The sequence below is a fragment of the Pseudorca crassidens genome, chromosome X (genome assembly GCF_039906515.1).
Source record: "Pseudorca crassidens isolate mPseCra1 chromosome X, mPseCra1.hap1, whole genome shotgun sequence".
Taxonomy (NCBI): domain Eukaryota; kingdom Metazoa; phylum Chordata; class Mammalia; order Artiodactyla; family Delphinidae; genus Pseudorca; species Pseudorca crassidens.
Genome location: NC_090317.1, coordinates 40,886,324 through 40,901,331, shown reverse-complemented (window position 1 = coordinate 40,901,331; position 15,008 = coordinate 40,886,324). Strand labels below are relative to the sequence as shown.

The following is a 15,008-nucleotide window of genomic DNA, read 5'->3' as shown; positions in this document are numbered from 1 at the left end:
AGTTCTGCAAGTTGTAGCAACTTGATTATGGAAGCTTTCTATCTTAAGGTGTCAAGGTTAAAATAGTATTTATTCAACTCCAGGCTCCATCTGCTCAAAGCCAGAAATATCTGCTCCTGCTTATTCTGAATTCTCTCCAAAAGGAGAAAGTCACATCCAAAAAGAATTTTCCAACTTTTATACATTTGGTTGTATCAAGACTTTTGTGATGATGGGGTACTCATGCAAATATCAAATCAAAGAGTCTTTTTAGTACCCCTTGTCAGTTAAATAACTATTTCCCCTCAATCAAATTTAATGAACACAGCTGTTGTGTCCTAGCACTGTACTAGGCTTTGTGGGAGTTATAAAAATTGTGAGTCTTAATAATCTTGTCAATTATCAAATTGTGCTTTTCAAACATCTACACATCTGTGAGTTCCTTGCAACATTTTAAAGCAAATCTAAAGTTAAAGTCTATGGAGTTCCTTTAAGGAGCTCCCCTAACAGACTGCATCTCTTCCTTTGGCAATCTTTAGAGTAAATAAATCTTCCTGATGGATAAGCAGTGAGGTGTAGGGTGATTAACATGTTCCCTTATACGTCTCCCAACTCTGCCCACTCACCACTACTACCAGTCTGTGCTAGATCCTCTCCAATCTTGGCCACACCTCCAAACCCTGACTTCTCCAAATTCATCTGTTCCTTTGGCATCGTTGAGCTTGTTGGTAGTGATGAAGACTAAAAGGGGAAGCAAAGGAAAAGACTTTTCAAACAAGGACCAAACCACCATTACTCCCCATCTCAAACATTGGTTAAGGAAAGTCCCTGCTTGGAGGCAGGGTTATGGGCTTGCTAACCTTTGAAAGTTCTCTTGAGACCCACGTCTTTGTTTTTCTGCATAGACACGATGCTGACAAAAACTATCCTGTTAGCCATGTTGTCTTATCCCTCCACAGCACAGCATGAAGTACTCAGTCAATGCTGTTTAGGGCTGCACTCTTGGTGGCCTTGAAGCCTCACTTGGTTTGTTTGCTAGGAGAAAGCTGGCACCCAAACAAATGACTAGAAGGACAAAACTGTGTGAATGAAAAACAAGGTTACCAAATGGACATGAGTGCAGTGAGTGCCTTGTGGCCTTTTGCCACCACAAAACCAATTGAAAAGAAAGAAAGAATGCCCTGGAGATTATGTGGTTTAGATTTGCCAACAGAAGGCAAAGTAAATAACTAGAAGGACTATGTAAGAACTGCCGAATAGTTGGCAGTCTTTACACAACAGTTTCCTTAACTGCATTATTAAAAATAAAGTTTTTAGCCTAATCAAAATTACAAGGCCATTGAGGACTGTCTTGTGTTCTTTCCGGGGGGAAAAAACGTGGTAATTAACTGCTGCATAATGATGGATTTTTCCAACACAGCTGTCACAACTGCTATTTTAAATCATTTGTTATGGTTTAAAATGTGTAATCCCCAAGAAATTGATCATTACTGAAATTCAGTGCTGGTTTTTCATTGCTTTAACCACCTGAGCTTTGCATTAGACCATTAGCTAACAAAAGCCAGTCATAAAGTACTATACTACTAATGGCTAATTTCTCAGTGATCACTTCTGTCCTCTTTTAAACAAGATTTTAGTTTTTAAAAATTTACACTGAAATTTCTGGCATTACAAAAACAGGTGCACTCTTGTATTCTCTCCTTTTCATCTCTCTTCTATTTATGGCCACTCCCACATTTTCCTTTTCTTTTCTTTTTCAGTGGCTGTGCCTTCATAATCTGTATTACCTCATAATCTTTGTTCATGGTGTATCACTCACTGGGTCCATCCTGCCCTTCAGAATCTGTTCAAATGCTATGCCATCTTCATGGTCCAATTGATATTCTACCTCTTCCAGGAAGCCTTCCCAGTTACTCTATTCATCATTCACTTAACTAGTATTCGTTAAAAGGGTCTTATATACTAGCCGTTGTGCTAGGCACTAGAGATACCAAAATATAAGACATATATTCCCAGATTTCAGGAACTTTTATTTTTTACCTGAGTTTATTGATGAAGTGACTAAATCCTTGATATGATTATGTGCTTGAGAACTAGACTTTATTGCCTTAATTTATTTTTCCATTGTAATTGTCTGCATGTAATTAATTTACCCATATATCTTATTTATCATTGTCAATGTGGTTCTGTATAATAACGGATTTGAGAAGATTGGGCCCTGCCTGGGGCAGTCACCTGTTCCCTGCTCTACTACTGTCCTTCTCCCTACTCTTCCTTCTCCCTACTCTTCCTTCCATATCTACATCTATCTTCTAGATTTCCTAACAGAAATCATAATGAATAAGTGGAATAGCTATTTATCACCATCTGAATAGGTCCAAAGGCAGAAGATAAGCCAATCAAACAAAAATGGAAATCTTGAGATGCTGTGGGCCAAAAGGAAGTATGGTGGACTGGTTGGTCTGCTAGAAGTCAATAAGGCTAAGTTTCAAGTGACCAGGATACTGACAATTTGTAATTTTCTTTTGTAATCATTAGGTAATCTATAGTTTGATTCTGGATTCCCAATCTACAAGTTGACCTTGCTTTACTACTTTTGATATATTCCCTCAAATTGGAAATAATCTGAAATGTGGTAATTTGACTTTCCAAAAATAAATTTGAGGAGTTTGGTGTTTAATGAAAGCTAGTATAAGTCCATTTGTAAACCAGAGAGTTCTTTTATGGCCATTACTTCATTTATTTTGTTATGTATACAAAGATTTTCCTGTAATGTTTTTTGTTTAAATCAGACACATATACTTTTTAACAATGTTTTATATGTAACTAGTGCCCTAAATTCAGAGACATGTCACATTTTATGTTCATAGGACAGATTCACAATGCTTATATTCAGCTTGGAGCCTTTGAAGAACAACAGCACAGCAATAAACTCTGTTTTTCCTGGGGGAGGCAGATGAAATAATGCTGTTTATTTGATTATCTAAATTAATTAATTAATAAGAACACAAATCACTGCCAAATTGAAATCAACACATTGAGGAATTTATGTTCTTTCCTGGATAATTTCAAATGGTCCTGGAAAAAGAATACAAGTTTATCCTAATTACTATATTTTGGAGTACAATCCTAGAAAATAGTACCATCATAAATTAGTAAGGGATGTTTCTTAGGACTTTATTTAAGACCTTCTTGTTTTATCATATATTTAGTCTCTTGAACCCTTTAAACTGTACCTAGACTATATTTGGGACCAATGAGTTCATGTTGTTAGCTAGTCTTTGTATTTGGTTTCATTCTGTAATTGTTTCAGGTAATACATCTTAAATACTGTATATTTCTCCAGTAAAATTGGACTTGTTGCATTTTGTCTCTTCATCTCTCCACCCCGCCACCCATTTTTTTTACTCCCTCACACTTTGAGAATGCCTTCTCAGCCACCTTCACCCATTCTAGGCACCTCCTACCTTCATTATGGCTGAGGAGCAATCTCTCCTGGAACTCCTCAGACTCTAGCCCTTTCCTTCCTCCATCAACACTTAACTGTTCATTATCAATCTTGCAGTTATTTAATCGGATCCTATAACTCATGCTAAAGTGTTAATGACAAATGATAAATCAATGTGTCTTTCTCAGCTAACATTTGAATGATCAGAGAGTATCATTCCTTTAATAAAATTGAGGCCATAATAGTGATTTTATACTTTGTAGTGGGTTGTAAGGTGGATAGGAGGGGGAGATTTTTTGAGTAGTTGACCTTCTGTTGCCCCTAAAATCATATCATATGAGCTTCATCTATTAATAACTAAACTTAAATAAATTAAATGAGCTTATTGACAAGACAGACAGTTGCCTGAGGTGGAAATATAGGTGATTTGGTGCCAAATGTCAATAGGCTTGAGCCTAGAGTCAGGAATGGCTACAAACAATTGTTACTACATATCTTCTGTTACTCAAATATGAGAGGGTGAAACTCAGATCTGAGACATAAACTAGACCCCAGGCACCAGCTGAGCCTACTAACACTACACTCTGGAGCTGAGATGTAGCCCTCCAGGCCCGAGCACCCAGCGCCCTGCATGCCTCAGACCTAGTGCCTGGCCCTCAGAAGACTGCACCTGGAGGAGGAGCCAATGACAGGATGGCCACCCCTCAGGTGTCTCTGTGACAAGACGGCCACCCAGATGGCTCCTGTGCTGGAAGCCTCATGCCAAACAACCAGCAAGACAGGAACACAGCCCCACCCATCTGCAGACAGGCCACCTAAATTTGTACTAAGCTCACAGACCCCCCAAAGCACACCACCTGAAGCTGCCATGCCCATCAGAGGGACAAGACTCAGTTCCACCCACCAGAGCACAGGCACCAGTCCCTCCCACCAGGAAGCCTACGCAAGCCCCTGGATCAACCTCACCCACCTGGGGGCAGACACCAGAAGCAAGAGGAACTATGACCGTGTGGCCTGCAGAAAGGAGAACACAAACACAGTAAGTTAGACAAAATGAGAAGACATAAAAATATGTTGCAGACGAGGGAGCAAGATAAAAAACCCACAAGACCAAATAAATGAAGAGGAAATAGGCAAGCTACCTGAAAAGGAATTCACAGTAATGATAGTAAAGATGATCCAAGATCTCGGAAATAGAATGGAGGCACAGATCAAGAAGATACAAGAAATGTTTAACAAAGACCTAGAAGAACTAAAGAACAAACAAACGGTGATAAATGACACAATAACTGAAACGAAAAATACAATAGAAGGAATCAATAGCAGAATAACTGAGTCAGAAGAATGGATAAGTAAGGTGGAAGATAGAATGGTGGAAATAACAGCTGCAGAGCAGAAAAAAGAAAAAAGAATGCAAAGAATTGAGCACAGTCTCAGAGACCTCTGGGACAACATTAAATGCAACAACATTTGAATTATACGGGTCCCAGAAGAAGAGAAAGAGAAAGGGTCTGAAGAGATTATACTTGAAAACTTCCCTAACATGGGAAAGGAAATAGTCACCCAAGTCCAGGAAGTGCAGAGAGTCCCATACAGGATAAATCCAAGGAGAAACATGCTGAGACATATTAATCAAACTATCAAAAATTAAATACAAAGAAAAAATATTAAAAGCAGCAAGGGAAAAAGCAACAAATAATATACAAGGGAATCACCATAAGCTTATCAGCAGATTTTTCAGCAGAAACTCTGCAGACCAGAAGGGAGTGGCAAGATATATTTAAAGTGATGAAAGGGAAAAACCTACAACCAAGATTACTCTACTCAGCAAGGATCTCATTCAAATTTGATGGAGAAATCAAAAGCGTTACAGAAAAGTAAAAGCTAAGAGAATTCAGCACCACCAAACCAGCTCCACAACAAATGCTAAAGGAACTTCTCTAGGTGGGAAACACAAGAGAAGAAAAAGACCTACAAAAACAAACCCAAAACAATTAAGAAAATGGTAATAGGAACATACATATCGATAATTACCTTAAATGTAAATGGATTAAAGGCTCCAACCGAAAGGCACAGATTGGCTGAATGGATACAAAAACAAGACTCGTATATATGCTATCTACAAGAGACCCACTTCAGACCTAGGGACACATACAGACTGAAAGTGAGGGGATAGAAAAAGATATTCCATGCAAAGGGAAATCAAAAGAAAGCTGAAGTAGCCATACTCATATCAAAAAAATAGACTTTAAGATAAAGACAATTACAAGAGACAAGGAAGGACACTACATAATGATCAAGGGATAAATCCAAGAAGAAGATATAGCAATTGTAAATATTTAAGCACCCAACATAGGAGCACCTCCATACATAAGGCAAATGCTAACAGCCATAAAAGGGGAAATCGACAGTAACACGATAATAGTTGGGGACTTTAACACTCCACTTACACCAATGGACAGACGATCCAGACAGAAAATTAATAAGGAAACACAAGCCTTAAATGACACATTAGACCAGATAGACATAATTAATGTTAATAGGACATTCCATCCTAAAGCAGCAGAATACACTTTCTTCTCAAGTGCACACAGAACAGTCTCCAGGATAGATCACATCTTGGGTCACAAATCAAGCCTCAGTAAATCTATGAAAATTGAAATTGTATCAAGCATCTTTTCTGACCACAACACTATGATATTAGAAATCAATTACAGAAAAAAAAACTGTAAAAAACGTAAACACATGGAGGCTACACAATATACTACTAAATAACCAGTGGATCAGTGAGGAAATCAAAGAGGAAATTAAAAACTACTTAGAAACAAATGACAATGAAAACACGACAACACAAAACCTATGGGATGCAACAAAAACAGTTCTAAGAAGGAAGTTTATAGCAATATAATCCTACCTCAAGAAACAAGAAAAATCTCAAATAAACAACCTAACCTTACACCAAAAGCAATTAGAGAAAGAAGAACAAATAAAACCCAAAGTTAGTAGAAGGAAAGAAATTATAAATATCAGAGCAGAAATAAATGAAACAGAAATGAAAAGAACAATAGCAAATTTCAATGAAACTAAAAGCTGGTTCTTTGAGAAGATAAACAAAATTGATAAACCATTAGCCAGACTCATCAAGAAAAAAAGGAGAGGACTCAAATCAACAAAATTAGAAATGAAAAAGAAGAAGTTAAAACTGACACTGCAAAAATACAAAGGATCATAAGAGACAACTAGAAGTAACTATATGCAAAAAAATGGACAACCTGAAAGAAATGGACAAATTCTTAGAAAGGTACAACCTTCCAAGCCTGAACCAGGAAGAAATAGAAAATATGAATAGACCAATCACAAGTAATGAAATTGAAACTGTGATTAAAAATCTTCCAACAAACAAAAGTCTGGGACCAGATGGCTTCACAGGTGAATTCTATCAAACATTTAGAGAAGAGCTAACACATATCCTTCTCAAACTTTTCCAAAAATTTGCAGAGGGAGGAACACTCCTGAGCTCATTCTACAAAACCACCATCATGGTGATAATGAAACCAGAAAAAGGTATCACCAAAAAAGAAAATTACAGGCCAATATCATTGATGTACATAGATGCAAAAATTCTCAACAAAATACTAGCAAACAGAATCCAACAACACATTAAAAGGATCATACACCCTGATCAAGTGGGATTTATCCCAGGGATGCAAGGATTCTTCAATATACACAAATCAATCAATGTGATGCACCATATTAACAAATTGAAGAATAAAAACCATATGATCATCTGAATAGATGCAGAAAAATCTTTCAACAAAATTCAACACCCATTTATGATAAAAACACTCCAGAAAGTGGGCATAGAGGCAACCTACCTCAACGAAATAAAGGCCATATATGACAAACCCACAGGAAACATCATTTTCAATGATGAAAAACTGCAAACATTTCCTCTAAGATCAGGAACAAGATAAGAATGTCCACTCGCGCCACTTTTATTCAACATAGTTTTGGAAGTCCTAGCCATGGCAATCAGAGAAGAAAAAGAAAAAAAGGAGTCCAAATTGGAAAAGAAGGGGTAAAACTGTCACTGTTTGCATCCTAAAGATGCCACCAGAAAGCTACTAGAGCTCATCAATGAGTTTGGTAAAATAACAGGATACAAAATTAATGCACAGAAATTTCTTGCATTCCTATATACTAACGATGAAAGATCAGAAAGAGATATTAAAGAAACAATCCCATTTACCGTTGCAACAAAAAGAATAAAATACCCAGGAATAAACCTACATAAGGAGGCAAAGGATCTGTACTCAGAAAACTATAAAATACTGATGAAAGAAATTAAAGACAACACAAACAGATGGAGAGATATACCATGTTCTTGGATTGGAAGAATCAATATTATGAAAATGACTATACTACACAAAGCAATCTACAGATTCAATTCAATCCCTATCAAATTACCAAGGGCATGTTTCACCAAATTAGAACAAAAAATTTTACAATTTGTATGGAAACCCAAAAGACCCCAAATAGCCAAAGCAATCTTGAGAAAGAAAAATGGAGCTGGAGGAATCAGGCTCCCTGACTTCAGACTATCCTACAAAGCTACAGTAATCAAGACAGTATGGTACCAGAACAAAAACAGAAATATAGATCAATGGAACAGGATAGAAAGCCCAGAGATAAACCCACGTACATATGGTCACCTTATCTTTCACAAAGGAGGCACGAATATAAAATGGAGAAAAGACAGCCTCTTCAATAAATGATGCTGGGAACACTGGACAGCTACACATAAAAGAATAAAATTAGAACACTCCCTAACACCATACACAAAAATAAACTCAAAATGGATTAAAGACCTAAATGTAAGGCCAGACAATATAAAACTCTTAGAGGAAAACATAGGCAGAACACTTTGACATAAATCACAGCAAGATCTTTTTTGACCCACCACCTAGAGTAATGAATATAAAAACAAAAATAAACAAATGGGACCTAATGAAACTTAAAAACTTTTGCACACCAAAGGAAACTATAAACAAGATGAAAAGACAACCCTCAGAATTGGAGAAAATATTTGCAAACAAACCAACTGACCACGGATTAATTTCCAAAGTATACAAATAGCTCACGCAGCTCAATATCAAAAAAACAACCCAATCAAAAAATGGGTGGAAGACCTAAATAGTTATTTCTCCAAAGAAGACATACAGATGGCCAAAAAAACACATGAAAGTATGCTCAACATCGCTAATTTTTAGAGAAATTAAAATCAAAACTACAATGAGGTATCACCTGACACTGGTCAGAATGGCCACCATCAAAATATCTACAAACAATAAATGCTGGAAAGGGTGTGGAGAAAAGGGAACCCTCCTGCAGTGTTGATGGGAATGTAAATTGATACAACCACTATGGATAAAAGCATAGAGGTTCCTTAAAAAACTAAAAATAGAACTATCATATGACCCAGCAATCCCACTCCTGGGCATTTACCCAGAGAAAACCATAATTCAAAAAGACACATCCACCCCAATGTTCATTGCAGCACTATTTACAATAGCCAGGACATGAAAGCAACCTAAATGTATGTCAACAGAAGAATGGAAAAAAGAAGATGTGGTACATATATACAGTGGAATATTACTCAGCCATAAAATGGAACAAAATTGTGCAATTTGTAGAGATGTGTATCGACCTAGAGACTGTCATACAGAATGAAGTAAGTCAGAAGGAGAAAAAGAAATATTGTGTAATATCGCTTATATATGGAATCTAGAAAAATGATACCAATGAACTTATTTGCAAAGCAGAAATAGAGACACAGATGTAGAATGGATGTATGGATACTGGGGGGAAAGGGGGGTGGGTGAATTGGGAGTTTGGGATTGACATATATACACTACTATGTATAAAATAGATAACTAATGAGCACCTACTGTATAGCACAGGGAAATCTAATCAGTGCTGTGTGGTGACCTAAATGGGAAGGAAATCCAGAAAAGAGGGAATATATGTATACGTATAGCTGATTCACTTTGCTGTACGGCAGAAACTAACACAACAATGTAAAGCAACTATACTCCAATAAAAATTAATTTAAAAATATGAGAGGGCTTCTTTTCTTATGGTAGGAATGAGAGCTAGGAAAATATTCTTCTTGCTCTGTGATGCTTGAGAATTAAAAGGTCATTCTTTGCACACAAACTCTATTTAAGGGAGCATTGCTAATCCAGTGCAGTTAGTACCTCCTGCATGATATTATTGGAATTACTGATGGTAGGAAAATCAGACCCAAAAAACCCACATTTATAGTTTAAGGTTTTCCTTGTGATTTTCCTGTATAATAGTCACTAAGACCAGTGGGAAATGTGAGATTATTTAACATTCAATCTAGAATTCAAAGCCAAACTCCTTTCTTAGCGTTCTCTATGTGTGTTTTCAACAAATGGTGTTTAAATTTCCATAAAACATACATTGTAATTGATAAAAGGCACATTCTAGAAATTGAATTTGCTGGTGCTGGTTCAACATCTCATTTGGGAGACAATCTGTTTATGACAACATGACCTTCAGCTAAGATCACAAAACAGCTTCTATGTAGTCAGTGAACCACAAGATGGCACCACTGAACAAATATTGTTTATCTCAAGATGACTTCTACGTTCTTTAGATAAATGCTCAAGAATAGTGTTATCCCTCTTCAAAAGCAACATCAATCACTTCTGATTGATAGAGTGAATAGAGTATGAAAGGGGCAAATAGTAACTTTACAGTAAAGAAACCTGGCAGACATCACTTAAACCAAGTGATCTAGGTTAACTTCACCAGTGATAAGTCATGGTTATACCATGTACCCCTGACATGATGTAATGAGAAAGGCACTTCATCTCTGTGGTGTTCTTTCCTCAAACCCATGACCTCAGTCTAATCATGAGAAAACATCAGACAAACCCAAAGTGAGGGACATTCTATAGAATACTTGACCAGTATTCCTGAAAAGTCTCAAGTTCATGAAAAATAGAAAAGTAGACTAAGGAACTGTCACAGATTGCAAGAGCCTAAGGAGATATGACAGCTAAATGGAATGCAGGTTCCCAATGCAAGTCCTACAAAAAGGACTTTAGTGTAAAAACTGAGGAAATCCTAATAAATACTATAATGCAGTTAAGAGTATTAGACCAATATTAATTTCTTAGTTTTGACAATTGTGCCATGGTCATATAAGATGTTAACATTAAAAGAAGCTGGGTGAAGGATATACAGGAACACTCTTTTACTGTCTTTGAAACTGTTCTCTAAGTCTGAAATTATTATTTAAAATAAAAATAGTCTAAAAGTCCAGATACAAAAGATAGTCTCTGAAATACTAAGTTAACAGGAAGCAGTTTTCCATTTCTCTATTATCTGGATATTCTAGACTTCTATGGAAGCTTGCATAATGGTTAGGCATATTAACCCCATATATGGTTCCAAGATCTGGGGTTTAATTCCTCTATAGACACAGTGAGCATGTTTTTAAAACCCCACATTAGGATTCCTTGTCTGTCAAAATAATTTTGTGCAGTTTTCAAGTGAGAGAATAAATCCCAGATAATGAGGATGGAACCAAGTTGATTTTCTCTGTTCTATGGCAATTGGTGGCACCTTTTAAAGATATTCAGTTATCTCACTAATATGTGACATGAGTATGATGGCTGTGTATTCCAGACTTTAAAAACTTTTGTGGTTTACTAACCATAGATCAAATAATGCAATATATGGCTAATACCTTTGCTAACAAGCCGAATATTTGTGTTGCACAGGATAGTATTTTGGCTCACAAAAACCTCTTAGAATCAAGGGAGTAAACATTTTAACTCCTCTAAAGGGTGTGTGAGAACCAGTTTCCAACATGTTGTATTTGTGCACACAGATGTGAGTAAAATTTGACTAAAAAGTGTTTATGGGAATAATTAGAAAAACAATACTTTCTACGTCATGATGGGGCTAAATAGATTAAAATATTAATATATATTTTCTCCCAGAGCTGTAAATAAATGTGGGACTCTCCAACATATTTAAATTTCCACATGCAAGAGAATGAAATTGGACCCCTATCTTACACCACTTACAAAAATTAACACAAAATGGGTTAAAGACTTAACCTGGAGTTGTAAAGCTCCTAAGAAGAGAACATAGGGGGAATATCTTCTTGACGTTGATCTTGGAAAGGATTTTTTGGATATGACACCAAAAGCACAAGCAACAAAATCAAAAACTTAAGTGGGACTACATCAAACAAAAAATCTTCTGCACAGCAAAAGAAACAATCAGCAAAATGAAAAGGCAACCTACAGAATGAGAGAAAATATTTACAAATCATCTATCTGATGAGGGGTTAATATCTAAAATGTTAATTACTTTTCTCTGATCAGTCAATAACCTACAACATTTTCCTTTCCTTTAAAAATTCTAGTCTTTGGTAGCTGTCATGCTCCACCCAAAACTGCTCGCCTGATCCTAGACATTTCCTTATACCTTGATCATTAGTTTCTGAACTGTATCCCAAGTCCAGCCCTGTTCCTTTGCTTAGTTTCTATCCTTCTAGCCTTGTGTACTAGTTTCCTAGGTCTGCTGTAACAAATTACCACAAACCAGATGGCTTAAAAGAAAAGAAATTTATTCCCTCACAATTCTGGAGGCTAGAATTCCAAAATCAAAGTGTCTGTAGGGCCATTCTCCCTCTGAAGGCACTAGGGAGGAAGACTTCCTTGCCTCTTCTAGCTTTGGGCGATTGCCAGCAATCCTTGGTTTTCCTTGACTTGCAGACACACTGGTCCAATCTTTGCTTCTGTCATCACATGGCATTCTCCCTGGGTATCTGTGTCTAAATTTTCCTCTTCTTATAAGGTCACTAGTTATTGGCTTTAGGGCCATCTCTAATTGAGTATGACTTCATCTTAACTTGATTACATCTACAAAGACTCTATTTTCAGAAAAGGTCACACCCACAGGTACCAGTGGTTAGAACTTCAGCATATTTTTTTGGAGGACACAACTGAACACAAAACACCTTGACCTGACTCTCACAGGCCTGACTGCATAAAGTGAAACCAACAATCCATGCCATTCCCCATCAGTGCTACAACAATCTAACCAGTATAGCTGTTTAATGCTAGTTCTTAGGCATGAACTGGAGTTAAATCAAAGTGCTGGTGTTTCTAGAGTTACTGTATTTCCTTGAAAGTCTTCTGATCCATTTCTGACACATGGCTTCATTTACAAACAGTGGCTTGATCAATAGGATTGAAGTAACCTTAAATGTATGGGATTAAATCCTATCAAACATATCAGTGGATAAAATGGAGTTTTGACACTCATGTAGCATGTAACATTGACAGTAATGGTAGAGTGGGATTCTTTTTCTTTTGAGCTTCTTTGATCAGTTGGCTTTATTTTGATGAGAAAACTTGTAGGAATCATCTAAAAACAGTATTCATATACTTCAAAGCATATGCTTTATAAGAGAGGTTTAACAACAAACTAACAATATATTTAAGTATCACTGTCCTGAAATCAAGGAATCTCGATATTTTGCATAGTTACTCACTTGACAGGTTACCCAAGATATTTAAAATATTATACAGAAATACCATCCCTCATTTGATCATTCTATAAGTTAAAAAGTGTGGCTGTTTTTCACATGAGATCTGTGACTAGTGACAGTCCTTTTTTTGCCCCTATATTAGTTTACTACAGTTGCAGTAATAAATCCACAAATTAGGTGGCTTTAAACAGAAATTTATTCTCTTATAGTTCTCAAGACTATAAGTCTGCAGATTCATTCTCCCTCTGAAGGCTCTAGGGAAGAATACTTCCTTCCCTCTTCCTAGCTTCTAGTGGTTGCCAGCAATCCTTGGCATCTCTTGACTCATAGCTGCATCACTCCACTTTTTTCCTGTCTTCATATGACCATCTTCCCTTTGTGTGTGTGTGTGTGTGTGTGTGTGTGTGTGTGTGTGTGTGTGTGTGCAAATATCCCTCCCTTTTCTCTTATAAACATACTAGTCATTGACCATTGTAATCCAGTATGACCTCATTTAACTTGATAACAACTGCAAAGACCCTATTTTCGAGGAAGGTCACAATATGAGGTTATGGGTGAACCTGAATTCTGTGGAGATACTGTCTAACCCAGTACAGCTGAAGAATCAAATCTGCTGGAGAACTATCATAAAAGGCATTCTGTTTCAAGTTCAAGCTTTACTCATATCAATATCAGACTGATTTTTTTCTATGACTACAGCTTGAAATATTTTAAAAGGCACCAGCCACAAAACAAGAACTCTTGTTCCAAACCTGTGTTCATTTATGAAAATTATAAACTTGTAACTTGTACTCACATTTTCTAAGTCCAAGTACTTAGAACTCAGAGTGTTTTCAATAAGAAAGAATCTTGCAGAACTCCTGTTCATAAATATTTTTGGTTCATATGATTGAGGGCACACTAAATGGTTTAAAGGCCATTGAATTAATTATGTATCACTCTTATCTGTGATCATTATGGAAAAAACTTTTTTAGTATGTGAAGAGGTGTTCAATAGAAATATCTGTCTGCATAGTACCACATAATCAGTTGGAAAAATGTTCAATAAAACATTTCCTTTTACCCTATCTCCAGTCTGAAATTTTTACTTTTTATCTGGGTGCTTCAGTGCCATGTAAACCTAGATTAAAGATACTAAGAAAGCAATGCCTTCAAATGGCCAATCATGTCCACTACTCAAATCAAAACATAAAAAGCAAACTGCATAAATTTGCTTGATTTTTTGAGTGACATGGTTGGGGTTTCTTTAAAATGTTCATAATTTAATATTTCTGTCCTCTACATAATACCTTATAGTTAATCTCTATATAATATTTTATATTTCACAATAGGCTACAATGTTTAACCTTATTTAATTTTAATATTTTTTACTTTGTTTACTTCTTGATTGCTAGATTATATAGCCAGCATTTGATGTTTATTACTATCCTGTGTTTCAGGGACTCCATGAAAAGACTGGTGCACTTACAGCTGTTAAAGTGATGAATGCTCGTAAGGTAATATTACCTCTTATCTGTATTCTGTTCCCTTAGTGGACTATGGTCTTGTGATAAACAGCTCAGAAAATACTGTATTTGTTTTTTCCATCATTGTTATATATAATTATCTTAATCTGCATTTATTATATTTAGAATTTAATATTATTTCTATCATTAGTATATTATTTTTATTATTTATTACATTTACACATAAAAAACTTTTATTCACAATGAAAGTGCTATATATTTTAGTATTCTGTAAAAATGAAAAAATAGCTGTACTCCTGTCTATTTCTAGTTGATTATCTGTTTCCAGGGATAGTAAAAAGTCGATTTCCTCTAATGTTGTGTTAATCCTCTGTTTCATCATTATTTCTTTCCCTCCCCAACCATTCGTTTTGAGAGTTGAGGACACTAGATTTTCAATGACAGGTAGAAGGAAAAGAACTTGTCTGAGATGCACATTTTTCATGTATTTTCTGACAGATGCGCAAGATAGGCAGTT

At 36.1% G+C, this 15,008-nt stretch overlaps 1 protein-coding gene across 3 annotated transcripts in view; it reads left to right on the top strand.

Moving 5' to 3' along the window:
- NRK (Nik related kinase) overlaps positions 1 to 15,008 on the top strand; it is a 166,860-nt gene that overhangs the window by 62,230 nt on the left and 89,622 nt on the right. For all 3 annotated transcript variants that reach the window (XM_067722527.1, XM_067722526.1, XM_067722525.1), the window contains exon 3: positions 14,465 to 14,521. In XM_067722527.1, the coding sequence (XP_067578628.1) occupies positions 14,465 to 14,521 (57 nt within the window). The remainder of the gene's footprint in view (positions 1 to 14,464; positions 14,522 to 15,008) is intronic.